This window comes from Littorina saxatilis, linkage group LG12 (genome assembly GCF_037325665.1).
Source record: "Littorina saxatilis isolate snail1 linkage group LG12, US_GU_Lsax_2.0, whole genome shotgun sequence".
NCBI classification, from domain to species: Eukaryota; Metazoa; Mollusca; class Gastropoda; order Littorinimorpha; family Littorinidae; genus Littorina; species Littorina saxatilis.
Window position 1 is genome coordinate 45,308,322 of NC_090256.1, and position 24,255 is coordinate 45,332,576.

The following is a 24,255-nucleotide window of genomic DNA, read 5'->3' on the forward strand; positions in this document are numbered from 1 at the left end:
TAGTTTGGTTTACTTGAGTCCACTCAATCCAAAGCTTTCCCAGGTGATTTTATGTGTGAGTGGGCCATAAAAAAAGTTCTCATCAGCGGTGTGTTTCATCCTGCTCACATGATGGTGAAGAATGATTGAACACACATTTTCTCTATGCTTCCAAATGTACAAATACAGACTCACCAAGTCAGGTTATGTTTCAAAACCACAGCCGAATGCAGGATCTGTGCACGTATCATACAACTCATGGTTATCTTTCTGTTATGGTGTGTAAAATCTGGTCTGATTTACAAATATTTGTGCATGATCTCTTTTGAAACATTTGTTCCTCTGAAAGTTTTTCAAAATTGATCATGTTATTTTTTTCCTTTGTCGATTATCTAAACAGAACTGCTGGTTTCGTGGTGAGTTTCTACAATATCTTAGAGAACTGCTGATGCCAAAGTTTCCTATCTATGTTGTGGAGAAAGCTCAAAAGGACCGCAAAGGACCATCAGTGAAACAGAGTGCACTTCAGGTAACCTGTCTCTTTTCTTTCTATCCTTGCCCATTCAGTGTGTGTGTGTGAGGAGGTGAGAGAGAGTGAGAGAGAGCATTCGTACTCACAATATGTGTGTTTTAATTACGAATTTTATCATATACATTCAGTTATTCATACATCTATATATATATATACGACTTGTGTCTGTCTGTCTGTCTGTGTGTGTGTGTGTGTGTGTGTGTGTGTGTGTGTGTGTGTGTCCGCGATGCCAAGCCAAAGTTCTCGGTGGATCTTTTTCAAATTTGGAGACCGTATTCAGCTACACCCCGGACACAACCTCATCGATGAGATATTTCAACACGTGCTCTCAGCGCGCAGCGCTGAACCGATTTTGGTTTTTCTCTGGATCCATTCCCAGTAACTCTTCCTTATCTTCTCCAGTGTTTTCAGCGTTTGTCTCCCTTCCTTCGTGTGGCGTCAATCCATATTCCCGTTACTACGTTACTATTTTTAGAATGTCACGATTGCACCCATAAGTTGTCCTTGCTGTAAAAGTGAAAAAGTCGAATCAATTTATAGCCACACGAAAAATACACTGTCATCTATCTCTATATTATATTTATATACTATTCAAAAAAAGAAACGCATAGCTTGTAATATTTGGTTAATTTAGTTATATGGCTACAAGGATATCCACCAAACTGCAGAAAATGTTTATCTGGTCGTCGACCTTTCGTCCATTGCCACAAGTGAGCTCTGCACGTGACGCATGCGTTATCAGTGGCTACAATGTCAAAATTGCTCATTTGGCATGACCACTCGTCATGCTTCAGTGTAATCTCGTGAAACTCGGGGAATATTGAGCTCTCACCATGTCTTCCAAAACCCATAAAAGCGGATTGTTCGCCACAAAGAAATCAGACGACAATTCAGTGACGAAAGATGGCCCGATTGAGCAGAGAAGACCGCCAAATTGCATTGGGTCGTTTACAAGCAGGCCAAAGTCAAAGTGCAATCGCCAGGCACTTCCACGTGTCCCAGAGCACCATCAGTGGACTGTGGGTCAGGTTTCAAGCCACTGGCTCCGTTGCTGACTTGCCACGAGCGGGAAGACCAAGGGCGACAACTGCTGCTCATGACCGCTTCATACGGCTCCGCCACCTCCGGAATCGTTTCCTGTTGGCCTCATCTTCTGTCCAGGCTCTCCCCGGGCCACACCGATTATCGGACCAGACCGTGCGGAACCGCCTGCATGAAGCTGGTTTGAGAGCTCGCAGACCTCACAGAGGAGCTGTCCTCACCCGCCGCCATCGCCAGAACCGAGTGCAGTGGGGCAACCAGCACCTTCGCTGGACCGTCCGGAATCACTGGAGACACGTGTGGTTCAGCGACGAGTCCTACTTCCTGCTCCAGCGACATGATGGTCGGAGGAGGGTCTACCGGAGAGTAAACGAACGTTACGCGCCCAACTGTGTGGATGAGGCACCCGTTCATGGTGGTGGAGGCGTCATGGTGTGGGGGGCGATCAATACCGCTGGAAGGAGCACCCTGGTGCACGTCCAAGGGCGCATAACAGCCCAGCGATACGTGGAGGAAATTCTGCGCCCACACGCCCTTCCTCTTCTGGCTGACCAGGATGCCATATTCCAGCAGGACAACGCTCGCCCGCACACAGCACGACTCACCACCCAGTTCCTCACCGACCACCATGTCCAGGTGCTTCCCTGGCCATCCATGTCGCCAGACATGAACCCGATAGAACACCTCTGGGATGAATTGGACAGACGTGTGCGCAGGCGAGAAGAAGCGCCGGCAAATCACCGCGATCTATTGCAGGCACTTCAGGAGGAGTGGGACACCATCCCACAGCAAGATATCCGGCATCTGATCCAGTCCATGCCCAGAAGGTGCCGGGCAGTTGTTGCTGCTCAAGGCAGGCACACCCCCTACTGACTTGACAGCCTCGGCACCCAATCGTATTGATTGACTGATTGATTTGAAGATGCAAATGAACTGTGTGTGCATTCAACTGTGTCCATACCAAATGTCAAACAAATAATCTAAATATTGGATTTTCTGTTAATTTTTTCGAAAAATAAAACAAATTTGGCAAGTAGCAACTATGCGTTTCTTTTTTTGAACAGTATAGATATACATATACATATATATATCAGGCCTGTTTACCAGTACGATTTGGGCGTATTTTGTACGCCAAATTATTATCGGTACGCAAATACGCGACACACGCACAAAATACGCCTAAGAAAAAGTCTAGAATACGTTTTCCGGTGTTGGTGTGCTGATTACGGGATGGTACAACTGATACCGGTTTCGGTCGAAGGGAGCTAACCATGACAGCGAGTCTTCTGCTGTGGAAACCTTGTTCAGTTGTTGGCACGTGCGATCGTCTGGACAATCATGGCAAAATGAAGCGGAAAAATTTGCCAGTTTCAGATGACTGTACCAAATCTAAACAGCAGAAGCAGCAGATTTTCTTGGAGAAATATAAGAAAGAGCCAGGAATTGTGGAGTCTACTATGGGAAAAAGTCATGCACACTGCAAGTATTGTAAATCAGATTAATTTTTCTCCGTTGCCCATGCTGGGAAATATGACATCGAACGACACTGCAGTTCCAAATCTCACCTGGACAAGGTTGCTGCAAAGAAATCCGCTGAAAGCTGCCAAGGAATTATGAAGTTCATTCCCGCAAAGCAAATCCTGCCAGAAGAAAAGGCTGTAGTTCGTGCTGAAGCAATGTTTTCTGAGATGATTGTAAAAATGAACTTGCCACTGTCAACCGCAGATGTTATTTCACGAACTTCATCTTTTTATTATCAATCTGTTTGGAAGACACTGGTTATAATGCTATAAACTGACAGGTAAATAAAATTGTTTTGTCGCTGTTGTATTGGCAGGAGTTAAATTCTGAAGGTGTTCACAAGACATGCTATTATTACACAAACACGTTTGCACCCACGCGTACATTTTCCCTAGCCCATATGGCTTTGCTTGCAAAGTACACCTACGTTTTGAAAAATACACTCAACTTTTTGGGAAAGTACTCTTGCCTTGGGTTTAGGGTAAACAGGTCTGATATATACGGCTTCTGTGTGTGTTTGTGTGTGTGTGTGTGGGCAACACCTGTGGGTTGTAGAGTTCTGTTTGTGATGTGGTCTGGCGGCTTTGGTGTGTCTGTATGTTCAGGCCTTCCTTCGAAAAGCCATAACATTTATTCTCAATCCCGTTTGAGTGGACTTTGCCTTCAAAGGTGATTGTGGTGTTTCGGCACTCGGTTACATTTGGTGTCGTCGACTGCGATGGGACTCGACATGAAATGTTCAGGCCACTGAATCATTTTCGTGCTGTTCCCATTCCACCTGGGAGGGACCTAAGCTTGGCGGGTCCATAGTTTGGAACTTTGGGGACAAAGTTCATTCAAAGGGGGTCGAGTGTGACAGGGAGACTACCGTCGCCCTTCACAGCAGACTCTGCAGAGTTGTTCGCCTTAGAAGTTGCAGTCTTTCCTTGCATCAGACCTGGTTACTGTACGAAATTTGCGTACAATCTTATGAAATTGAAGACCGCTGTACGATTATACGCCAGACATTAAAATCATACGCAAAAAAAAAAATCAATCGTACGCGTTTTTTTGTGTTTGTTCTTTTCGTATCTGTGCCTAAATCACGAAAGGGAGGCAACCGTACATCAGCATCGGTTTGGTACGTCATCCGCCTATCGAGTTGCGCATGCGCATTGCGGTGTTTCTTTTAAACTGTCCAAGATGGCTACACGCGAAAAGCGAGCTCACGAAACCGATTCAGAAGATGAAGGGGACAGTAAAGAGCTTCGGAAGTACAATCAGGTTTTCAAGCCGAGTTACTGCAAAGACTTTCCTTTCGTCATTTCGTCGATGAAGGGAAAACACCACGCCTTCTGCAAACTTTGCAGAACGGACGTTTTGATCAGCCACGGTGGAAGTTATGACATTGACAGACATGCGAAAGGCAAACGCCACAAAGAAAATGCAGCCGCGGCAGGTTCCTCGTCAGTTGCCGGGTTTTTCAAATCAAAGTCCGACGCTAAAGAAAGTGAAGACAGCAGCTTAAAGACCACGATCACGAGATCAGAAGCAAACCTGTGCCAGTTCATTGCCGCGAACAACATGTCCCTGTCATCGGCAGAGAAGATGACGGCCATGACTCGCGCCATATGCCCTTACAGCAACGTGGCAAAAGGTTAGTAACCGTTAGTGATTCTATATATTTCTACTCGATTATTCTTTCCATCTCTCTCTCTCTCTCTCTCTCTCTCTCTCTCTCTCTCTCTCTCTCTCTCTCTCTCTCTCTCTCGTTCTTTCTTTTTGATTTGTCTTACTTTTGTTCTATATATATGTCAGTGTATTCTCATAATTATGGCCTCTGCCGAGATGACGTCACATAATAGTGAGGAATAGAGTGTTTTGCCGCCTCCAAGTGCAAATAACTCTTGCGATAAACAACACTGTGGAAGACTGATTTGCCGCCGATAAGAACGATAACTGGGAGATCTCGGCAGAGGCCATTATGTAATAATAATGTTTGTTCATTTTAACTTCTTTTTTTTTTTTTTTTTTTCATTTTAAAGTACGTGACATGTACATGTATTGTATTATACTATTATGTGTCCCTCTTTAGGGCGAGGGCTGGATGTAAAAAAGCAGCACTGCGTGCTTATTCTATCACCTTTGTAAATAAAGATTTATCTTATCTTATCTCTCTCTCTCTCTCTATCTCTCTTCTCTTCTCTTCTCTCTTCTCTCTCTCTCTCTCTCTCTCTCTCTCTCTCTCTTCTCCTCTCTCTCTCTCTCTCTCTCTCTCTCTCTCTCTCTCTCTCTCTCTCTCTCTCTCTTTTTTAATCACATTTATTTTAGTGGTTGGGGAAACTTGAGTAGGGAAATATTTATCAGTAGTTAGTAACCACATATAATGCGGGAAAAAAGGCAGATCATTAAAAAGAACTTGACAAAATCCGCACAAGTATAACCGGAAGTGCGTTTGCGATCTTCTGTAGGAAAAAGCCGCCAATCTCTCTCTTTCTTTTTAAATAACAACTTCAATTTTAATCTGGTTCTCCTTGATGTGATCTGCAGGGATGGAGTGCTCCAGGGGCAAGGTGACAGCGATGGTGGAGAAGCTGTCTGAAACACTCAAGGACGCGCTGAGGCACCGTATGAAGATAGCACCGTTTAGTATCTCTACTGACGGGTCCAACGACGCAGAGGCAAAGCAGTTCCCCATGGTAGTGAGGACCATTGACCAGAGCGGCCTAGTCCAGTCAGAGCTACTCTCAGTGCCAGTTTGCACAGAGGCAGCTACAGGGGAAAACATCTACAGACTTATTGAGACGGAACTGAACTCCCGCCTGATCCCATGGAAGAACTGTCTCAGTCTTGGCTGTGACAATGCACCGGTGATGACTGGCAGGCACAAAGGGGTCTACGGCTTCATGAGGGAGCAACAGCCACAGATCTACCTCTCTGGCTGCACCCTGCACATGGTGCACAACGCGGGGAAGAAGGCTGCTTCAGTGCTTCCACCCATCGACACTGTGTTGATAGACATTTATTATTTCTTCAACAAAAGTGCTGATAGACAGAGGAGGTTCATAGGTGTACAGAAGGATGACTTCGGCATGGAGCAGCAGAAACTCCTCAAGCATGTCTGCACCAGGTGGTTGAGTATTGGCAGATGCTTGAGAAGACTTCTGGCCAACTGGGATCCTCTAAAGGTCTTCTTCAAAGAAGAGTTTGACCAGCTGAATAAGGGCAAGGCCACCAGCTCATATGCATCCGGCAAGGTGGAAAGCATCTTCACCTTCCTCAGGTCCCCCACCAACCAGCTGTATGCCACCTTTCTCCTGTTTGCAGTGGACATGCTGGAGCCCTTTCTTCTGGTCTTTCAGAGTGAGGAACCAAAGATCCACATACTCCGTAGGAAGATCCAGGAGCTGTACCGCAACATCCTGCAGAAATTTATCAAGCCAACTGTCATGCATGCAGAGAACCCCATTGAAGAGGTGGATTTCAAGTCCTCAGTGAACCAGCGAGCTGACCAGAACCTGGACATCGGAGAGGATGCCAGAACTATGATAGAGAACAAGAAGGATCACCACCTGCGGGACTCCAGGATCAAGGAGTTTTATTCCAACGTCAGGCAGTACTACACCACACTGATGGACTACTTGCTGAGCCACCTTCCTGAGACCAAGGCCCCACAAATGACTGAGGACGACTTTGACCCACGACGCCTGCCATTCCTTGCTCAACTGGAGATTGTTGATGTGGAAAAGCAGAGTGCTGGATATTTCAGCACCCTGAGACACCTGGTGAAGACATATCCTGTTCTGCTGCCTCCAGGCTGTCACTTGGATGTACTCAACCTGCAGTTTGGTGTGTACCAGATGTCTGACATGACCCAGTACAAGGCAGACCGGCTGGACCAGACCTGGGCCAACATTGGCCAGGACCCCATCCTGAAGCTGACAGAGCTGTCCCTTGTCATGAGGGGCCTGCTGGTCATCCCCCACAGCTCTGCCCATTGTGAGCGGGTCTTTTCTTGCGTCAGAAAGGTCAAGACCCCTCAGAGGAGCAGTCTGTCCCTGAAAACCCTGGAAAGCCTGCTGGTGCTAAAGAACTGTGACACTGAGGCAGTGCAAAATTTGCCTGAGGATGCCATCATGCCGCTGAAGCAAGCGTATTCTAAGAAAGTCCATGCATCCAAGAAACTGTAGGGCGTGTGTGTGTGTGTGTGAAACATCCTGATCCTGATCTTGAGAATATTCCTGTACACCACTGAAGGGGTTTTTGTGTGAAGATGGAACATGACTACCTTAATTATGGGGTTCTTCAGGAGTTAAAAATATAAGTCTGAAGAGGACTGTGTGAGCCTAGAAAGCAATGTGTAAAGAGGACTGTATGAGACCAGAAAATACTGACCAGTGCAGTGACAGAAATGAAGGGCTGACTCAATACTGCTGACAGCAGCTGATGCAAATTTTCCTCAGAGGTCAAAAATAAAAATTATGTTTTTCTATCATTCGTTTTGTGTCACATTTTCAAATATCTAATAGTGTATGGGTTTTTTTTTCAACAAAAATGTTTTAATTTACTTTAGTTTCAGCACAAATTCTTTCTTACATGTATTTACAGTCTTTAAATAATGGGGTTTGAGGGGGGAATAAAGCACAGTGTGTACCACGAGAATGAAGGGCTGACTCAATACTGCTGACAGCAGCTGATGCAAATTTTCCTCAGAGGTCAAAAATAAAAATTATGTTTTTCTATCATTCGTTTTGTGTCACATTTGAGGTTAAAAAAGTTAAAAAAACAAAGGACTACTGTACTCACCCATACAAAGACGACACAAGACGATTACGAATTTTCGCTTCTGGAAGCTTCTTTTCCTGATGAAGCTTCCAAGGGGACCATATCGTCTTTTGTTTCATCTTTATCGACCAAGGCCGCGGTTGATAAATATGAGACAAAAGGCGATATGCTCCCCGAGGACCAACAACAAAGTGCTGGTCTGACAACAAGCTACCAAACATCGTTTTTGTCATCATTTTGGTTGTGCAACAAAATGCACAATAACCCACAGGGAGACGAATTTTTAGAATCCAACTCCGGGCCACAAAACATCGTCACAGTAGCACGAGATAACACGTCAAACTTGGGATGGGTGGTTGTGCGATAAAAAAGATATTGATAAATCACTTTTCTATTGCGCAAGTCCCGATAACAGCTCCACACGCTTTACAATTCCAATACAAGAAACATAAAAACCACATACAGAAATGCAACCTAAACAAACATAGCAACAAGACTAAGGGCAGTCAACAACAGCACACACAGAAATTCTGTCGCTGCACACTATCCCCAAGGATAGCAGCCCCAATTTCTTTGAAAGAATTCCCCAAGACAATAAGATGAATACCAAATACCAATTTTCCAGCTTTGCTTGCTGAAGCTGAACCTGCAGGTGTGTGAAGCACTGGCCGGGCTGGGTCCGAGGGGCGGGGGACGTTCAGCGTCTGGTGCGCTGCCAAGGGAGAACTGGCAAAGAGACATCGTCAACTTTCTCATGAAGAACCTCAAGCTGTGTGGAGGCGCTGAGCTGAGCAAACGCGTCACGTCCGTGCTACACAAGGTCTTCTGCCACTTTCCTGCTACCGGTGAGCAGGTCATGCATAGCTAGTTATGAGTTTACCTGTCAAATAAACAGGCAATGCATAGCTAGTTATGAGTTTAGCTGTCAAATAAACAGGCCATGCATAGCTAAGTTATGAGTTTAGCTGTCAAATAAACAGGCGATCGCTTGTCTCGCGATTCATGTATAGTTTAATCTGTTAGTGTTCTGATGTAAGTCCAGCAGTAGATAGGTTAAGCCTATTTTAACATACTGGAAACTGGTAATCTTCCAGTTGGTATTAATTTAGTTTTACTAAAGCCTGCTGGGACACAAGTAATGGGTTAGTGCATTTGTAAACAAGAATCGCTTGACAAGTGGCCCCCTTCATCCCCCCCTTCCTCGTCCTGATATGGCTCTGCGTAGTCGGCTGGACGTTAAGCAACAAATAAACAAACAAACAATAAACAGGCGATGCATTGCTAGTTATGAGTTTAGCTGTCAAATGAACAGGCCATGCATAGCTAGGTATGAGTTTACCTGTCAAATAAACAGGCCATGCTGGGCGGGGATGTAGCTCAGTCGGTAGCACGCTGGATTTGTATCCAGTTGGCCGCTGTCAGCGTGAGTTCGTCCCCACGTTCGGCGAGAGATTTATTTTTCAGAGTCAGCTTTGTGTGCAGACTCTCCTCGGTGTCCGAACACCCCCGTGTGTACACGGAAGCACAAGACCCAAGTGCGCACGAAAAAGATCCTGTAATCCATGTCAGAGTTCGGTGGATTATAGAAACACGAAAATACCCGGCATGCTTCCTCCGAAAACGGCGTATGGCTGCCTAAATGGCGGGGTAAAAAACGGTCATACACGTAAAATTCCACTCGTGCAAAAAACACGAGTGTACGTGGGAGTTTCAGCCCACGAACGCAGAAGAAGAAGAAGAACAGGCCATGCATAGCTAGTTATGAGTTTAGCTGTCATAAAGCAGGCATTGCATAGCTTGGTATGAGTTTAGCTGTCAAATGAACAGGCCATGCATAGCTAGGTATGAGTTTAGCTGTCAAATAAACAGGCCATGCATAGCTAGTTATGAGTTTAGCTGTCATAAAAACAGGCCATGCATAGCTAGTTATGAGTTTAGCTGTCAAATGAACAGGCCATGCATAGCTAGGTATGAGTTTAGCTGTCAAATAAACAGGCCATGCATAGCTAGTTATGAGTTTAGCTGTCAAATGAACAGGTCATGCATAGCTAGTTGTGAGTTTAGCTGTCAAATGAACAGGCCATGCATAGCTAGTTATCTGTTTAGCTGTCAAATAAACAGGCCATGCATAGCTGGTTATGAGTTTAGCTGACAAATAAACAGGCCATGCATAGCTAGTTATGAGTTTGGCTGTCACATTAACAGGTCATGCATAGCTAGTTATGAGTTTGGCTGTCAAATAAACAGGCCATGCATAGCTAGTTATGAGTTTAGCTATCAAATAAACAGGCCATGCATAGCTAGTTATGAGTTTAGCTGTCATAAAAACAGGCCATGCATAGCTAGTTATGAGTTTAATTGTCAAATGAACAGGCCATGCATAGCTAGGTATGAGTTTGGCTGTCAAATAAACAGGCCATGCATAGCTAGTTATGAGTTTACCTGTCAAATAAACAGGCCATGCATAGCTAGTTATGAGTTTAGCTGTCAAATAAACAGGCCATGCATAGCTAGTTATGAGTTTAGCTGTCAAATAAACAGGCCATGCATAGCTAGTTATGAGTTTGGCTGTCAAATAAACAGGACATGCATAGCTAGTTATGAGTTTAGCTGTCAAATGAACAGGTCATGCATAGCTAGTTATGAGTTTAACTGTCAAATAAACAGGTCACGCATAGCTAGTTATGAGTTTAGCTGTCAAATAAACAGGCCATGCATAGCTAGTTATCTGTTTAGCTGTCAAATAAACAGGCCATGCATAGCTAGTTATGAGTTTAGCTGTCAAATAAACAGGCCATGCATAGCTAGTTATGAGTTTGGCTGTCAAATAAACAGGTCATGCATAGCTAGTTATGAGTTTGGCTGTCAAATAAACAGGCCATGCATAGCTAGTTATGAGTTTAGCTGTCAAATAAACAGGCCACGCATAGCTAGTTATGAGTTTAGCTGTCAAATAAACAGGCCATGAATAGCTGTGGGTTTAGCTGTCAAATAAACTACATGTAGTTATGTTACGGGGTTAGCTGGTGAGTAACTAGGCCTTGCTTAATTGAGCCCGCAGTTGACTTCACGAAAATTCAGTGCCAAAGCTGTGTGCAGCGAACTTTGTGAAATTGACTTCACATAGTCGACTTTGCCCAATTGATATCAGGCTTGGCCACTGATGGGGAACATGAGTTTTGTTTGTCGGGGAAAGGAGTCATGATTCATTGTTGGCCCAGTCGCCGGTTTTTCAATGGATCAGCAGTGATATAGACGAGTCATAACCAAGCTGTAACTGGTAGCTGAATAGGTCGTCCTGTTTTCAATCTTTGAGTTAATCAGTCGTGCTTCATCACTAAGGTATTGGATAAACAGGTCGCTGCTGATAAGCAAAGCAAAAAGTGAATTTTAGTGAGCAAAAGTATGTCCTGGGACTGAGCTTCCCATTTACCGACTTTACACAGACTTTAAGGTTTTCTTTCAAACTGTCTTTGAATCGTTTGCAAGGTCTTCCTGTTTTCTGGAGGCCTTCTCTGAGCTGAGAAAAGTAGTAAAAATATATGTATCAAGGGTAAGATGAATATTTCAACTTTTTGTTCTAAGTGTGTAGTACAACGTACTTTTTTTTATCGTACAGAGAGACTGGACAAACTGCTGACCAAGGCTCAGAAGCGATTCGTAAAGGCTCACTCGCTGTCAACGGAAAAGAAAGCTTACCTGGATCTCCTGGAGGGTCTGGCCTTTGACCCACACCAAGACAGCCCGTACCACGCTGTGCACCACACAAGGTGAGGTTTGTTGCGTCCCTTTATTCAGTGATCATGGTAGCCCTTTATTACACTATATGTTATTTGTATTTTCGTCCAAAATATGGCATTCAACTGACATCAAGACAGTCATTGTTCTCTAAGATCTGTGTCAAATGTGGTATTTTAGTCAAAAATACAAATAAAATTTGTGCATCAATCCAGTTTTAGTCAGAACTCCTTTGATTTTTTTTTAAGATTGAACGCACACAAACATGCACTCTTTTGTAGTCTTGGCCAGCCACCTATATATGAGTTTTATCTTCTGATGTCGCATGGAAATTTCCAGTGGTCAATCTATAAGGACATTATAAATAAAACACAGTTTTGGAAGAACACTGACTGACTCGATTTGTGGTAAATATCATATTATGGTCCAAAATGCAAATAACATATAATGTCATTTCACATTTCAGACATGAACAGTTGAAGCCGTACTTTGAGTCCCTTCCAGGCCTGCTGCAGGGACTGCGAGGGAAGGAGCACACAGAGACGCTGGCATGTCATGTGACTAGGTGCATGTGTCACAACAACAGCAAGCTGCTCACAGCCGCCATGCATCAGCACATGGAGCAACTGTTGGGTACGTTATTATATTCAGCATCATTATGTCTTTCAGTTTGATTAAATACCAAGAACCTGCTGTTGATAACAGTCATGTGCCTGTTTATTGGTCTGTGTGCATGTGCATATGTGTATGTATGTGTGTGTGTGTGTGCGCGTATGTGTGTGTGTTTGTGTGTAAGAGAGAGAAAGAGAGAGAGACTGAAAGGACCACCAGTTAGTGAGATCAAAGCATTATTATTTTTGGTTCCTTATCTACCTTTGACTTGTTTGACTGAGTGTTTTCTAGTTAGAGTGATCAGTCACATCACTAACTAAACACAAACACTGTACCACAATGGCTTTAACCCTTACTTTTGTGACTGTGTTTTTCAGATGTCAAGACAGGTGTGTTTGCGGCACTGCCGCACAGTTGCCATGGTGACATGGTGATGGCGATAAAGTGGACGTACCATGATCAGCCTGCTCCAGAGAACATTCTGGAACTCGTAGAGCTGATTTGCCGTCTGCCTCAGGTGTCGCAAGAGACTGCTGATAGGCTAGTCAGTGGTCTGCACTCCAGGTATGTCGTTTGTACAGTGCTATGTGTGTGTGTGTGTCCCAGGTGTTACAAGACGGCTGATAGGCTTGTCAGTGTTCTGCACTCCAGGTATGTACTATGTACTGTGTGTGTGTGTGTGTGTGTGTGTGTGTGTGTGTGTGTGTGTGTGTGTGTGTGTGTGTGTGTGTGTGTGTGTGTGTGTGTCCCAGGTGTTGTCAGAGACCGCTGAGAGCCTTGTCAGTGGTCTGCACTCCAAAGTAAGTCGTTTGTACAGTACTGTCTGTGTGTGTGTGTGTCCCAGGTGTCGAGCGAGACAGCTAATAGGTTTGGCAGTGGTCTGCTATAAAGCAGAGTGCAACTAAGTGTCACCAGCTGTGATATGAGTTATTTGTCAACTTGGTCAAATGTCTGCAGAGACAACCAGTATGATGTTTTGTTGGTGATAAAATCTGAGTCCTGTGTTTAACTCTCCGATATACAAATTTTGACTTTGTCTTTGAGCTTGTTCAGCTCTTACGTCAGTCTAGTGAGCTCATTCTCTATTCATTTGCTGTTTGTGCTGTAAACTGACAATGTGACTTATTGCTTTCAGGTATTCAGCCTTGTTTACAAAGAAGCAGTTTCTTGAGTGCAAGAATGACTACCTGCGATTCTTCCTGACCATTCTGGTTGGTAAGTAACGAGCATGCAAGTAACCCTGTAGGGGGGAACAGAGTCAGTCTTAACAAGAAGGGCAAAGCCCATACGACTCACATGCTTGACCTTGACCTTTACATGACCTTGACCTTCAGGGTCAAGGTCAAATAACTAAACCTAGCAATGACATACACTAAGAACTGCTTTACACATTTTTCCTACCAAAATACATGTGACCTTGACCCAAGGTCAAGGTCATCCAAGGTCATGCAACACAAAGCTGTTAATTCAAGACATAGGAAGTACAATGGTGCTTATTGGCCCTTTCTACCATGAGATATGGTCACTTTTAGTGGTTCACTACCTTATTTTGGTCACATTTCATAAGGGTCAAAGTGACCTTGACCTTGATCATATGTGACCAAATGTGTCTCATGATGAAAGCATAACATGTGCCCCACATAATTTTTAAGTTTGAAACAGTTATCTTCCATAGTTCAGGGTCAAGGTCACTTCAAAATATGTATACAATCCAACTTTGAAGAGCTCCTGTGACCTTGACCTTGAAGCAAGGTAAACCAAACTGGTATCAAAAGATGGGGCTTACTTTGCCCTATATATCATATATAGGTGAGGTATTGAATCTCAAAAACTTCAGAGAAAATGTGAAAAATGTGAAAAATAGCTGTTTTTTAGACAACATTTATGGCCCCTGCGACCTTGACCTTGAAGCAAGGTCAAGATGCTATGTATGTTTTTTGGGGCCTTGTCATCATACACCATCTTGCCAAATTTGGTACTGATAGACTGAATAGTGTCCAAGAAATATCCAACGTTAAAGTTTTCCGGACGGACGGACGACTCGGGTGAGTACATAGACTCACTTTTGCTTCGCATGTGAGTCAAAAATGAGCTTTGTTATACCCAGATCACATTTTACAAGGATGGACTCTTATTTGTTGGAATAGTCGTTTATCAGAGCGTGCATACCACGTGAAAGAGCTACGATATTTACTGATAAAAAACAAAACAAATTCTTTCCAACGCATGTGATTATTAAGAATAATATTAATATTTTATATTATATAACATGTGATTATTAAAAATTGATCTTAAAAATAGCGCTCTGCCTCATTTTTATATTTAGTCAAGTTTTGACTAAATATTTTAACATCGAGGGGGAATCGAAACGAGGGTCGTGGTGTATGTGCGTGTGTGTGTCTGTCTGTGTGTGTGTGTAGAGCGATTCAGACTAAACTACTGGACCGATCTTTATGAAATTTGACATGAGAGTTCCTGGGTATGAAATCCCCGAACGTTTTTTTCATTTTTTTGATAAATGTCTTTGATGACGTCATATCCGGCTTTTCGTGAAAGTTGAGGCGGCACTGTCACGCCCTCATTTTTCAACCAAATTGGTTGAAATTTTGGTCAAGTAATCTTCGACGAAGCCCGGACTTCGGTATTGCATTTCAGCTTGGTGGCTTAAAAATTAATTAATGACTTTGGTCATTAAAAATCTGAAAATTGTAAAAAAAAATAAAAATTTATAAAACGATCCAAATTTACGTTCATCTTATTCTCCATCATTTTCTGATTCCAAAAACATATAAATATGTTATATTTGGATTAAAAACAAGCTCTGAAAATTAAATATATAAAAATTATTATCAAAATTAAATTGTCGAAATCAATTAAATTACATATTCTTACTCCCAATCACATATTGCATTTGACTACGTCTGAGATGCTAGGTACTGAAAACGCTTACCCATCTAACACAACAAGGGGAAGCAAACCCATCACCATAAAGGCAAACGTAGCCATGGTAACGAGAGGGTATCCCGGGAGTTACCTCCCCTCTAGTGGATACCACGTCACTTCCTACCACAACACGTGGCAACTCATACGATTTTCAGCGTCTCATGAGAGAGGTTGTTGAAATTTTCGCTCCGTGGCTGCCAGGTGTGAGTTCCTCACAGACCGGCCACGTTACTCGTCTTTCACCCGTGCGGGCTTCTTTTGGTGAGCCCGTTCTTGTTTGTTTCTTCCAACTTTTTTGCTATGTTTAGTTACTGATGTTTTCGTCCTTTGGGACATGTTTGTCAGTGACTTTGTGCGTTTTAGCCATTTTGTATTCTGGTCAGTGTGTTGACTGTGATATTTTGGTGTGTTAGCCTCCGCTTGTCTACTCTAGTAGTTTGCAAGCGTGGTGTTTGTGGTTCTTTAAACATTGTGTGTTACTGAGCTTTCTGTCCGTTCGGACTTGTGTTTGTCAGTAATTTTTCGTGTTGTTCGTTTGTTTGTTGGTCAGCTGGGCTGACCCCGATAAACGGAGAGAATCTTACGAGTTCGGTCGTAGGCCGCTACTCTTGGTATAGTGCTAGTTCTGTGTGTTCTAGCGTTACTATCGTTTCCTCCTTTGCTCTGGTTGGAGCAGGGGGAGTGTGTGTCCGCGTTGTTTCAGCCCTCGTTCCAGCGATCCGCTGATAGTGTACGAGGTTATGCAGCGCTCTGTTGTTTCCGGCAGTGCCACCCTTCCGTTCTGCGGTGGGGGATGTGCTGTCACTTGCTTACCTGGCGTGCCTTCCGGTTTCCGGATTTCAGGTTCCTGCCTCAGCGGTTTCCGCCTCCTCAGGTGGACTCTCAAGTAAGTAGAGCTGGTCCGACTGCCCTGGTGAGGCGACGGGACATTCCCTGCTGGGAAACAGCTCACATGGGCAGAGTCACTACCTGCACTCTGCTGGTCGGCCGGCACCACCTTACGAGGCTTGGGTTGGTTGACCAGCAGGGGTGGTTTGCTGTCAGTTGGCACGTTCGCCTGTCTCAGGACCGCGCAACTGTTGACTGGCAGCGGCGACCCTTCCCGGTTTCGGCCGGGATAAACACAGCGGTGGCTTGCCGCCGGCCGACATTTCCGCCTGTCTCAGGACCGCGCAACTGTTGACTGGCAGCGGCGACCCTTCCCGGTTTCGGCCGGGATAAACACAGCGGTGGCTTGCCGCCGGCCGACATTTCCGCCTGTCTCAGGACCGCGGAACTTGTTGGCTGGCAGCGGCGGCCGTTTCCGGTTTCGGCCGGGATAGACTGGCCTTCGGGTTTTTTGGCTTCCGTCCTCAGTCTATGCAGTCTTCGTTTCCGCTGTGGTGGTTTCGGCGGCTGCGTTCCCGGTTTCGGCCGGAAGCATGGGTCCACCTACACACGTACGCTGTAGCGACGTGGTAGGAGGGACCGCAGACTGGCCTCCGGGCTTCATGGCTTCTGGCCTCAGTCTATGCAGTCTCCGTTTCCGCTGTGGTGGTTTCGGCGGCTGCGTTCCCGGTGTTTACTGGGAATATAGGTCCTCCTACACACGTACGCTTATGTGGCGGGGTAGGGGGAACCACAGACTGGCCTCCGGGCTTTATGGCTTCCGGCTTCAGTCTATGCAGTCTTCGTTTCCGCTGTGGCGGTTTCGGCGGCTGCATTTCCGGTTTTTTACTGGAAATATAGGTCCACCTACACACGTATGCTTTTGCTGCGGTGTAGGAGGGACCGCAGACTGGCCTCCGGGCTTTATGGCTTCCGGCCTCAGTCTATGCAGTCGTCGTTTCCGCTCTTGTGGTTCCGGCCGCTTTGTTTCGGTTTCGGCCGGAATTATAGGTCCACCTACACACGTACGCTGCAGCTGCCGTGTATGGCGGGACCGTAGACTGGCCTCCGGGCATGATGGCTTCCAGCCTCAGTCTTTGCAGTCTTTGTTTCCGCGGTGGCGGTTTCGGTGGCTGCGTTTTTGGGTGGTTTGCGACCAGTTAACAAGAACTCCTGTTGCAGGTTCGGACTTTGTTGACTGGCAGCGGCGGCCGTTCCCGGTTTCGGCCGGGATAAACGGTTCCGGTTTCGGCCGGAAGTATAGGTCCACCTACCCACGTACGCTGTAGCGGCGGTGTACGGGGGATCGCAGACTGGCCTTCGGGCTTTATGGCTTCCGGCCTCAGTCTGTGCAGTCTTCGTTTCCGCGGCGGCGGTCTCGGCGGCTGCGTTTTCGGTTTTGACTGAAAGCGTAGGTCCACCTACACAGGTTCGCTTTGACGCTCAGTTTTGGGTGGACCACACACGGGCCTTCGGGCTTTCTGGCTTTGGCCTCAGCCTCTGCAGTCTTCGTTTCCGTTGTGACGGTTACGTCGGCTGCTAGCCGGCTTCGGCCGGGTTTGCTGTTCTTCTTCTTGGCAATTCCTTTGGATGGCAGGGAGAAGGCAACAGTGTCTGGCGATAGGCCCTCCTTCACTTGTACGCCCCGTCGTTGGTGGTAGGATGGGCCGCAGACTGGCCTCCTGGCTTTATGGCTTCCTGCCTCAGCCTACGCAGCCTTTGTTTCCGCTTTCTGTGGTTTCGGCGGTGGCGTTTCCGGCTTCGGTCGGGTATGCTGTTCCTCTCTCTGTCACTTCCGGTGGAACGTCAGAGAGGGAACAATAGCAGTCGGCTTTCAGCACTCTGTGCTTTGGTCAGGGCAGTCGGTGCTTCGCCCGGAGGGCGTTGCACGGCCTCTTGCCCGGGCCTGCGGTCGGAGGGGTGGTCTACTTACCAGACCTGTTTACACTACACATTGAGCGTAGTAAACTACGATTTTGGTCCCCAAACTACGCAACTACGCATGCTTGTCTTATACTACGCAAACGTTTCGTTTCGACTACACATTTTGACATTTTGAATACGCAAAAACGCGAGCGAGTTCCGATCCATAATTTGTACTAACCGGTTGTGTACTGCGTGCAAAACATGCCCGGCGCCCGCGAGAGTAGCGTAGTCAGTTGGCCTTGCTGCTGTTATTACAACTATCGCGGGCGTTTCAGCACATACTTTTCTGAACGCGGTCACTTCGTAGCTCATTCTTTCTGGAGGAAAAAAAATGGCTACAGCGACGAACACGGATTCAGAAGACTTTGGCGATCAACCGCCACGGAGCAAAAAAAAGAAGCTTGGTCAAACTCCCAGCAAGGCTTTTCTGCCAAAGTACTATGAGGAGCATCCATGCCTAGTTTCGTGGAGAAAAGGGAAGCATTTTGCCCACTGCACTGTGTGCAACACGGCTTTTTCAGAGAAGCACAGTGGGCTTTACGACCGTGTAACCGCCACAAGAAAAGCACTTCTCATGAGGAATTCGAGAAATCCCGACCAAAGCAGAGGAAAAATTGGACTGTTTTGTGAAGAAACCCGTGCCAGGGAAAGAAGACCAAGACAAGCTCACTTTTGAGAGATCGGTAACCAGAGCAGAGGCAATGACCTGCCATATTATTATTATTGCTGACGCAAACCTGTTCTGTTTATATATATATGCAAATTTGCCTTCATGTTGATACACTGTAACACATACTCCCAGTCCCTACTTTTTGTGACTTGATGTTCTCAGATTGTCACAGGTCTTGAATAAGGGGTCCCTCTGTATATGAACTGCATACCCCTCAACATAGCTTTTTTTTTTAACAAATGCATGGGTGAAACTTTTCCGCTTTTGGGCGGAAATCCGCCAAATGAAATTGGTCAAATAAAGAATTCCTTATTTTGAAAATCTGTTAAAAAAAAAAAAAAAAATTTTATTTTTTTTTTTTGTTTTTTTTTTGTGCCGGCGATCCGGTTTGTATTTTCTCTAACACAGTGACCGGACATCGCTGAATCTTTGTTTCCCTGAGCGCGCGAATTATCGGACTACAGCTTGGCATTTGTTATAATTGTTTACTGTGCAAATTTGTGTGTTTGAGATACCAGGAAAGGCCTACTTTTACCCTTAAAAAGCCTGATTTTTCGTTTTCTTCCGGGGGGCTTCGCCCCCCTGGGCCCCCTAAGAGGGCGTTGCCCCTGCACCCCACCAGGGCGTGGGCCGCCCCTGGACCCCGGCCTCATTTTCCTTATTTTTAATTCTGATCAGTTTCACCCATGCAAATGTTCCAAACTAGTTAATAATTTTTTTCTTAACAAATAAACTTAATGCTTGGCTTGTATTTTTGTGGGGGCTTTGTTTGTATTTGTATGAGGAGTATTGTTCACATTGTAATAGTTTTGTTTGGAGTGTTGAGTGTTTGTTTTAGTACGGTATAAGTAACTGTTCTGTTTTGCGGTTTGGGTTGATCAAATTGAAATACTACACATTCACCTGCCAAACTACACATTTGCCTTATTTTCACACCCAAAACTACACATGGTACATTTCAGGGGTAGGCAGGTCTGACTTTACCCTTTTTCCTCATGGTCAAGGGATGAGTGAGGTCCTTTTCTGGGTTACGGTTTTCCGGTTTCCTTGTATTCCGTTCTTCCTCCCACCGCTGGGTTTATGGCTTCGGTCTTTGTCCTTTTTAGTCCACTCTGAGGTTCAGTTGGTGGTCAGCGAAGGGACATGGTCGGGATTTCCGTCAAGGCTCAAGGCTATTCTTGCAGCTGTGGAGGACGTTACTTCCCGGTACCTTCCTTTTGGGAATATTAAGTCTCTCACCACATGGTCACTCTGTGGCTGTGCTGGGGTTGACCGGAGACTGGCTTCCGGGCTTTTCAGCTTCCGGTCTCAGTCTCAGCAGCCTTAGTTTTCGCATGCTGAGACTTGGTCGGTTGCATTTCTGGCCGTGGCTGGATATACTGTTCCTCTTCTTCCCGGTTGCTTTCTGGGAGAAAGGAACGGCTGCCGCTTTCGGGCTTTCCAGCCCCTCGGCCGGGGTAGTTGTCTCGTCACCTTTCCGGTGGGAGGGGCTTCTGTCCATTCCGTTCCGTCGTCTTGGACGTCATTTGGCTGTTTCTGACTCGCTGTCAGTCAGGGTATCAGCTGGTAGGATGTTCTGGTACGCGCGTTTCCGGTTTTCCGGTTATTCGGTGTACTTTTTTCTGCCTCTGGTGGATGTGACTTCGGCATTTTCTTTCGCTCGGCCACTCTGATTTCAGTTGGTGGCTGGAGAAGAGACATCTTTTGGGGTTTTCCGCAGCAGTGTGAACGGAGATCAGGTGCTTGATCCTCGCTTCTCTGCCCTTCGGGGTTTCGTGTGCCCTCCCTCAGGCGGCGAACAGTTTTTTCAGCCACGGGCTGCTGCTTCTGTCGCACTTCCGGCTGGCCGGAGAGGTGGTTCTCTTACCGGCGTCTCAGTTACGTCAGGGTTTTAGAACAAAGATTGACCTTTGTGGTCATTATTGTCTGTCGCTGGGTCCGACTCTGCCTTTCTCGGCGATCAGACTTGTTCTGGTGTTTCGTCCTAACTTAAGCTGTTCTTGAGTTGGCCTCGGAGGTTACATCCAGTTTTCTGAGGGGGCGTTGTCTTTGGCAATGTAGGTCGGCGGAGTCATCCTTTGTGGCTTACCTTCTCTCTCAGTTTTGGCCAGTCCTCTCCTTCTGGAAGGGGGGAGCTGGCTAATGTTCCTATTTTCTTTCGTTTACCTGCGTACGGCGGGTACTTCGGAATTATGGCTGTCCTACGGACATTATGGCTTTTAGTCTTGACCTGTGCGATTGTCTCCTGCATTACACAGGTAGCTATGGTATTTCCGGCGCCTGTGTCGGTAGATTTCTAGTCTTTCTGCATCCTCTTTCTGAGGCGAGTCAGTACGACTTCCGTTCGGTCGGGTTTCTTGCTACAGTCACCCTTCTATCACAGGCTACTATGTTTATGGTGTTGGCCCGTTGGCTCAGTGTTTGTCCCTCAGTCTTTCAGACGTGGACAGGCTTTTTCGGGCCTTTCGCTCAAACCCAGGAGGGCTCTTGATTTGATCTGGAATATAATTTCCAGTCTTTTTCCTGAGACCCCTTGTCTCGGGAGTCTTTTGGCTGGTCGGCTTCACGCTTTGTCTGGTATGCTTACCAGTCGTGTTTTCGGCTTTGGGTTCTTGATTCGGTTGCAATTACCTACAAGCGGACTGAACTGCGAGCTCTATGGCTTGGGGGGCCATTTTGGTCATGGTTACTGGTCACTCTAGACTTTTGCCCTCTGTGACTCCCGCACTTTCGGGTGCTTATGCTTGTTGCAAGTATCGGCTTCCTCGTACTATCCTTTTCTGCTTTGGCACGAACGGATAGAGGATTTCGGGTTACCATCTCTTTTGAGAGCAGCAGGTCTGCCGTTTACGGCACCCTTCTTTAGCATGTTTTAGGGGTGACGATGTCAAAAGATCGCAGTCAGGGTTTTTCCTGTTGTTTTCTTGTGTCACTTCCTAAGAGTACCTTGATCGTTTCTTGGTTAGTTTGTACTCTAACACAGAGTAGCAGACAGTGTGCTTAGGGGGGGTGAGCGTTTCTTCACGTTCTTGGAACTTTCGGAACGCTTATGCTCTTTTTGAGTTTTTTTATCATCGAGTCGGACCCTGGTACGTTGTACTCAGGTCTTTCTCTTTCTTTTTGCGCGGAGTTTGGTCACTCTTCTCTGGAGCTGACCTATATCGCTCAGTTGTTGTCGGGCTTTGGCATAGCCCTCCAACAAGAAGGGGGGGGGGGGGGGGGTTCAGATTGTCTTCCCCTCCTCTCGGCTCGGGTTCATGTAATCCAGGGCTCTTCTTCCTCCCTGGGCCTCCTTCTTACGGTCCGGGGAGGAAGGGTTGGGCACAGCTTTCTGAAGGTGTCTTTAGCAAGTTTGGTCTAAGCGACATCCTGGCTGTCTTTCAGGATTTTCTCTGGCCCCTTTCTGGCTTGTTGGCAGGGGGCCAGTTCCTGGTAAGGGTGTTAGAGGGGGTTAGAATTTTTCTTTCCCACCGGGCCCTTCATGCCTTTTTGGGCAGCGGGCCAGTTTCTGGCAGGGTTTCTAATGGGAGTTGAATTTTTTCTTTCCCACCGCCTTGTTGATGTTATCTGCAATATGTGATTGGGAGTAAGAATATGTAATTTAATATAAAATTTCTAAAGTAAATTTTGATTTGATTAATATACTTACCCCAATCACATAGCGTAGGCCCGCCCGCCTGCCCCGCTTATGGTTTGAGTTTTCTTCAAGTCGTATGAGTTGCCACGTGTTGTGGTAGGAAGTGACGTGGTATCCACTAGAGGGGAGGTAACTCCCGGGATACCCTCTCGTTACCATGGCTACGTTTGCCTTTTTGGTGATGGGTTTGCTTCCCCTTGTTGTGTTAGATGGGTAAGCGTTTTCAGTACCTAGCATCTCAGACGTAGTCAAATGCAATATGTGATTGGGGTAAGTATATTAATCAAATCAAAATTTACTTTAGAAATTTTATATTTAAAAACACTTTCATCTTATTCCTTGTCGGTTCCTGATTCCAAAAACATATAGATATGATATGTTTGGATTAAAAACACGCTCAGAAAGTTAAAACAAAGAGAGGTACAGAAAAGCGTGCTATCCTTCTTAGCGCAACTACTACCCCGCTCTTCTTGTCAATTTCACTGCCTTTGCCATGAGCGGTGGACTGACGATGCTACGAGTATACGGTCTTGCTGAAAAATGGCATTGCATTCAGTTTCATTCTGTGAGTTCGACAGCTACTTGACTAAATATTGTATTTTCGCCTTACGCGACTTGTTTAAGATTCTCATGGGATAATTGTTGTCAGGCATGAGTTTTTCTTCTGCCGAGGGACGCATTTCTGGGGTATTTTCAACAAACGAGAGTTCATTTGTGAGATCCCTAGAGTTTGATATTTTGCATCAATTTTTCAAACAAATTAGGGTGAGGGGTGGTGAGGCAAGCTTTCATGCTTTTTCACACTTTGACGATCTCATGATTGTCTTTGTCGACAGGTCACAAGCGAGTGGAGCTGGAATCACATCACCATGACAACATGTCAGAAGCTGGAGGCTTGACTCGCATCCTGTGGACTGCTACTGCAGAGCAGATGGGGAAGCATGCATTCATTATCAAGGTATGTGTTTAAAAGGGATGAACTATTCCAGTGATTTTGTTCAAGTAATTTTTCTTTTTTAGTCTTTAGTGACAGAAAGCGTGTTTTTGACAGGGATGAACTACAGTCCAACTTGCCCTAATGACCACCTCTTGATTATGACCACCTACCCAATACGACCACCCAACACCTTTGTATTCCCTACACAATGCACCTTTCTTCTTCTTCTTCTTCGTTCATGGGCTTAGACTCCCACGTTCACTCATGTTTTTAGCACGAGTGGATTTTTACGTGTATGACCGTTTTTACCCCGCCATTCAGGCAGCATACGCCGATTTCGGGGGATGCATGCTGGGTATTTTCGTGTTTCTATAACCCACCGAACTCTGACATGAATTACAGGATCTTTTCCGTGCGCACTTGGTCTTATGCTTGCGTGTACACACAAAGGGGGTTAAGTCACTAGCAGGTCTGCACATAAGTTGACCTGGGAGATCGAAAAAATCTCCACTCTTAACCCACCAGACGGCAGCGACCAGGATTCGAACTCCCGACCTCCCTATTAGGAGGCCGACGTCTTACCACTGCGCCCGTCCAATGCACCTTTCCATAACGTGTGTGTGTTTACACTGTTAAAAAAAAATACTGTTGTTATGTAATTACGTGGCTAGTAAGTGGATGGATGGGCAATTTGGTTTGTGGGTGGATTAGTTGGTTTGCTTGCCAGTTTTGGCTGGTTTGGTTGTTTGTGATACAGACAATGGCTATTTTACTGGCAATCAGACCAACTGTTGATTTTTTCAATTGAAGCACATGTGAACTAAGTTTTTTTAATTGTTCTAAATTATCGACTGTAAAGAATTGATGTTGATGGCCGTTTTGCTCAAGACCAGAATGAAAAGAGAATGGTATTTATTCTTACTGTCAAAGTATGTTTGCAGAAGTGTGTGAGGAATTTCTTTCCGTACCTGGAGTCCCCATCTTACCTGTATGGCACACAGATCTTGGAAGTCATGGCAGACACCTGGACCAACAAAATACTCGTGAGTTCCCTGTAATGAAGCACAATGATTTATTTTTTTATTATA

At 45.6% G+C, this 24,255-nt stretch overlaps 2 protein-coding genes across 2 annotated transcripts in view; both read left to right on the plus strand.

The window, feature by feature from the left end:
• The window catches only part of LOC138982045 (testis-expressed protein 10 homolog), a 53,811-nt gene that overhangs the window by 13,048 nt on the left and 16,508 nt on the right, over positions 1 to 24,255 (plus strand). The window contains exons 6-13 of the mRNA XM_070355257.1: positions 380 to 508; positions 8,463 to 8,682; positions 11,457 to 11,607; positions 12,042 to 12,208; positions 12,565 to 12,751; positions 13,323 to 13,402; positions 23,067 to 23,188; positions 24,109 to 24,210. Coding sequence (XP_070211358.1) covers positions 380 to 508; positions 8,463 to 8,682; positions 11,457 to 11,607; positions 12,042 to 12,208; positions 12,565 to 12,751; positions 13,323 to 13,402; positions 23,067 to 23,188; positions 24,109 to 24,210 — 1,158 coding nt within the window. The remainder of the gene's footprint in view (positions 1 to 379; positions 509 to 8,462; positions 8,683 to 11,456; positions 11,608 to 12,041; positions 12,209 to 12,564; positions 12,752 to 13,322; positions 13,403 to 23,066; positions 23,189 to 24,108; positions 24,211 to 24,255) is intronic.
• LOC138982048 (SCAN domain-containing protein 3-like) lies at positions 3,988 to 7,547 on the plus strand. The gene is made up of 2 exons (XM_070355259.1): positions 3,988 to 4,709; positions 5,603 to 7,547. Exons 1-2 carry the CDS (start codon positions 4,256 to 4,258, stop codon positions 7,240 to 7,242), a joined length of 2,094 nt encoding a protein of 697 aa, XP_070211360.1. The 5' UTR covers positions 3,988 to 4,255; the 3' UTR covers positions 7,243 to 7,547.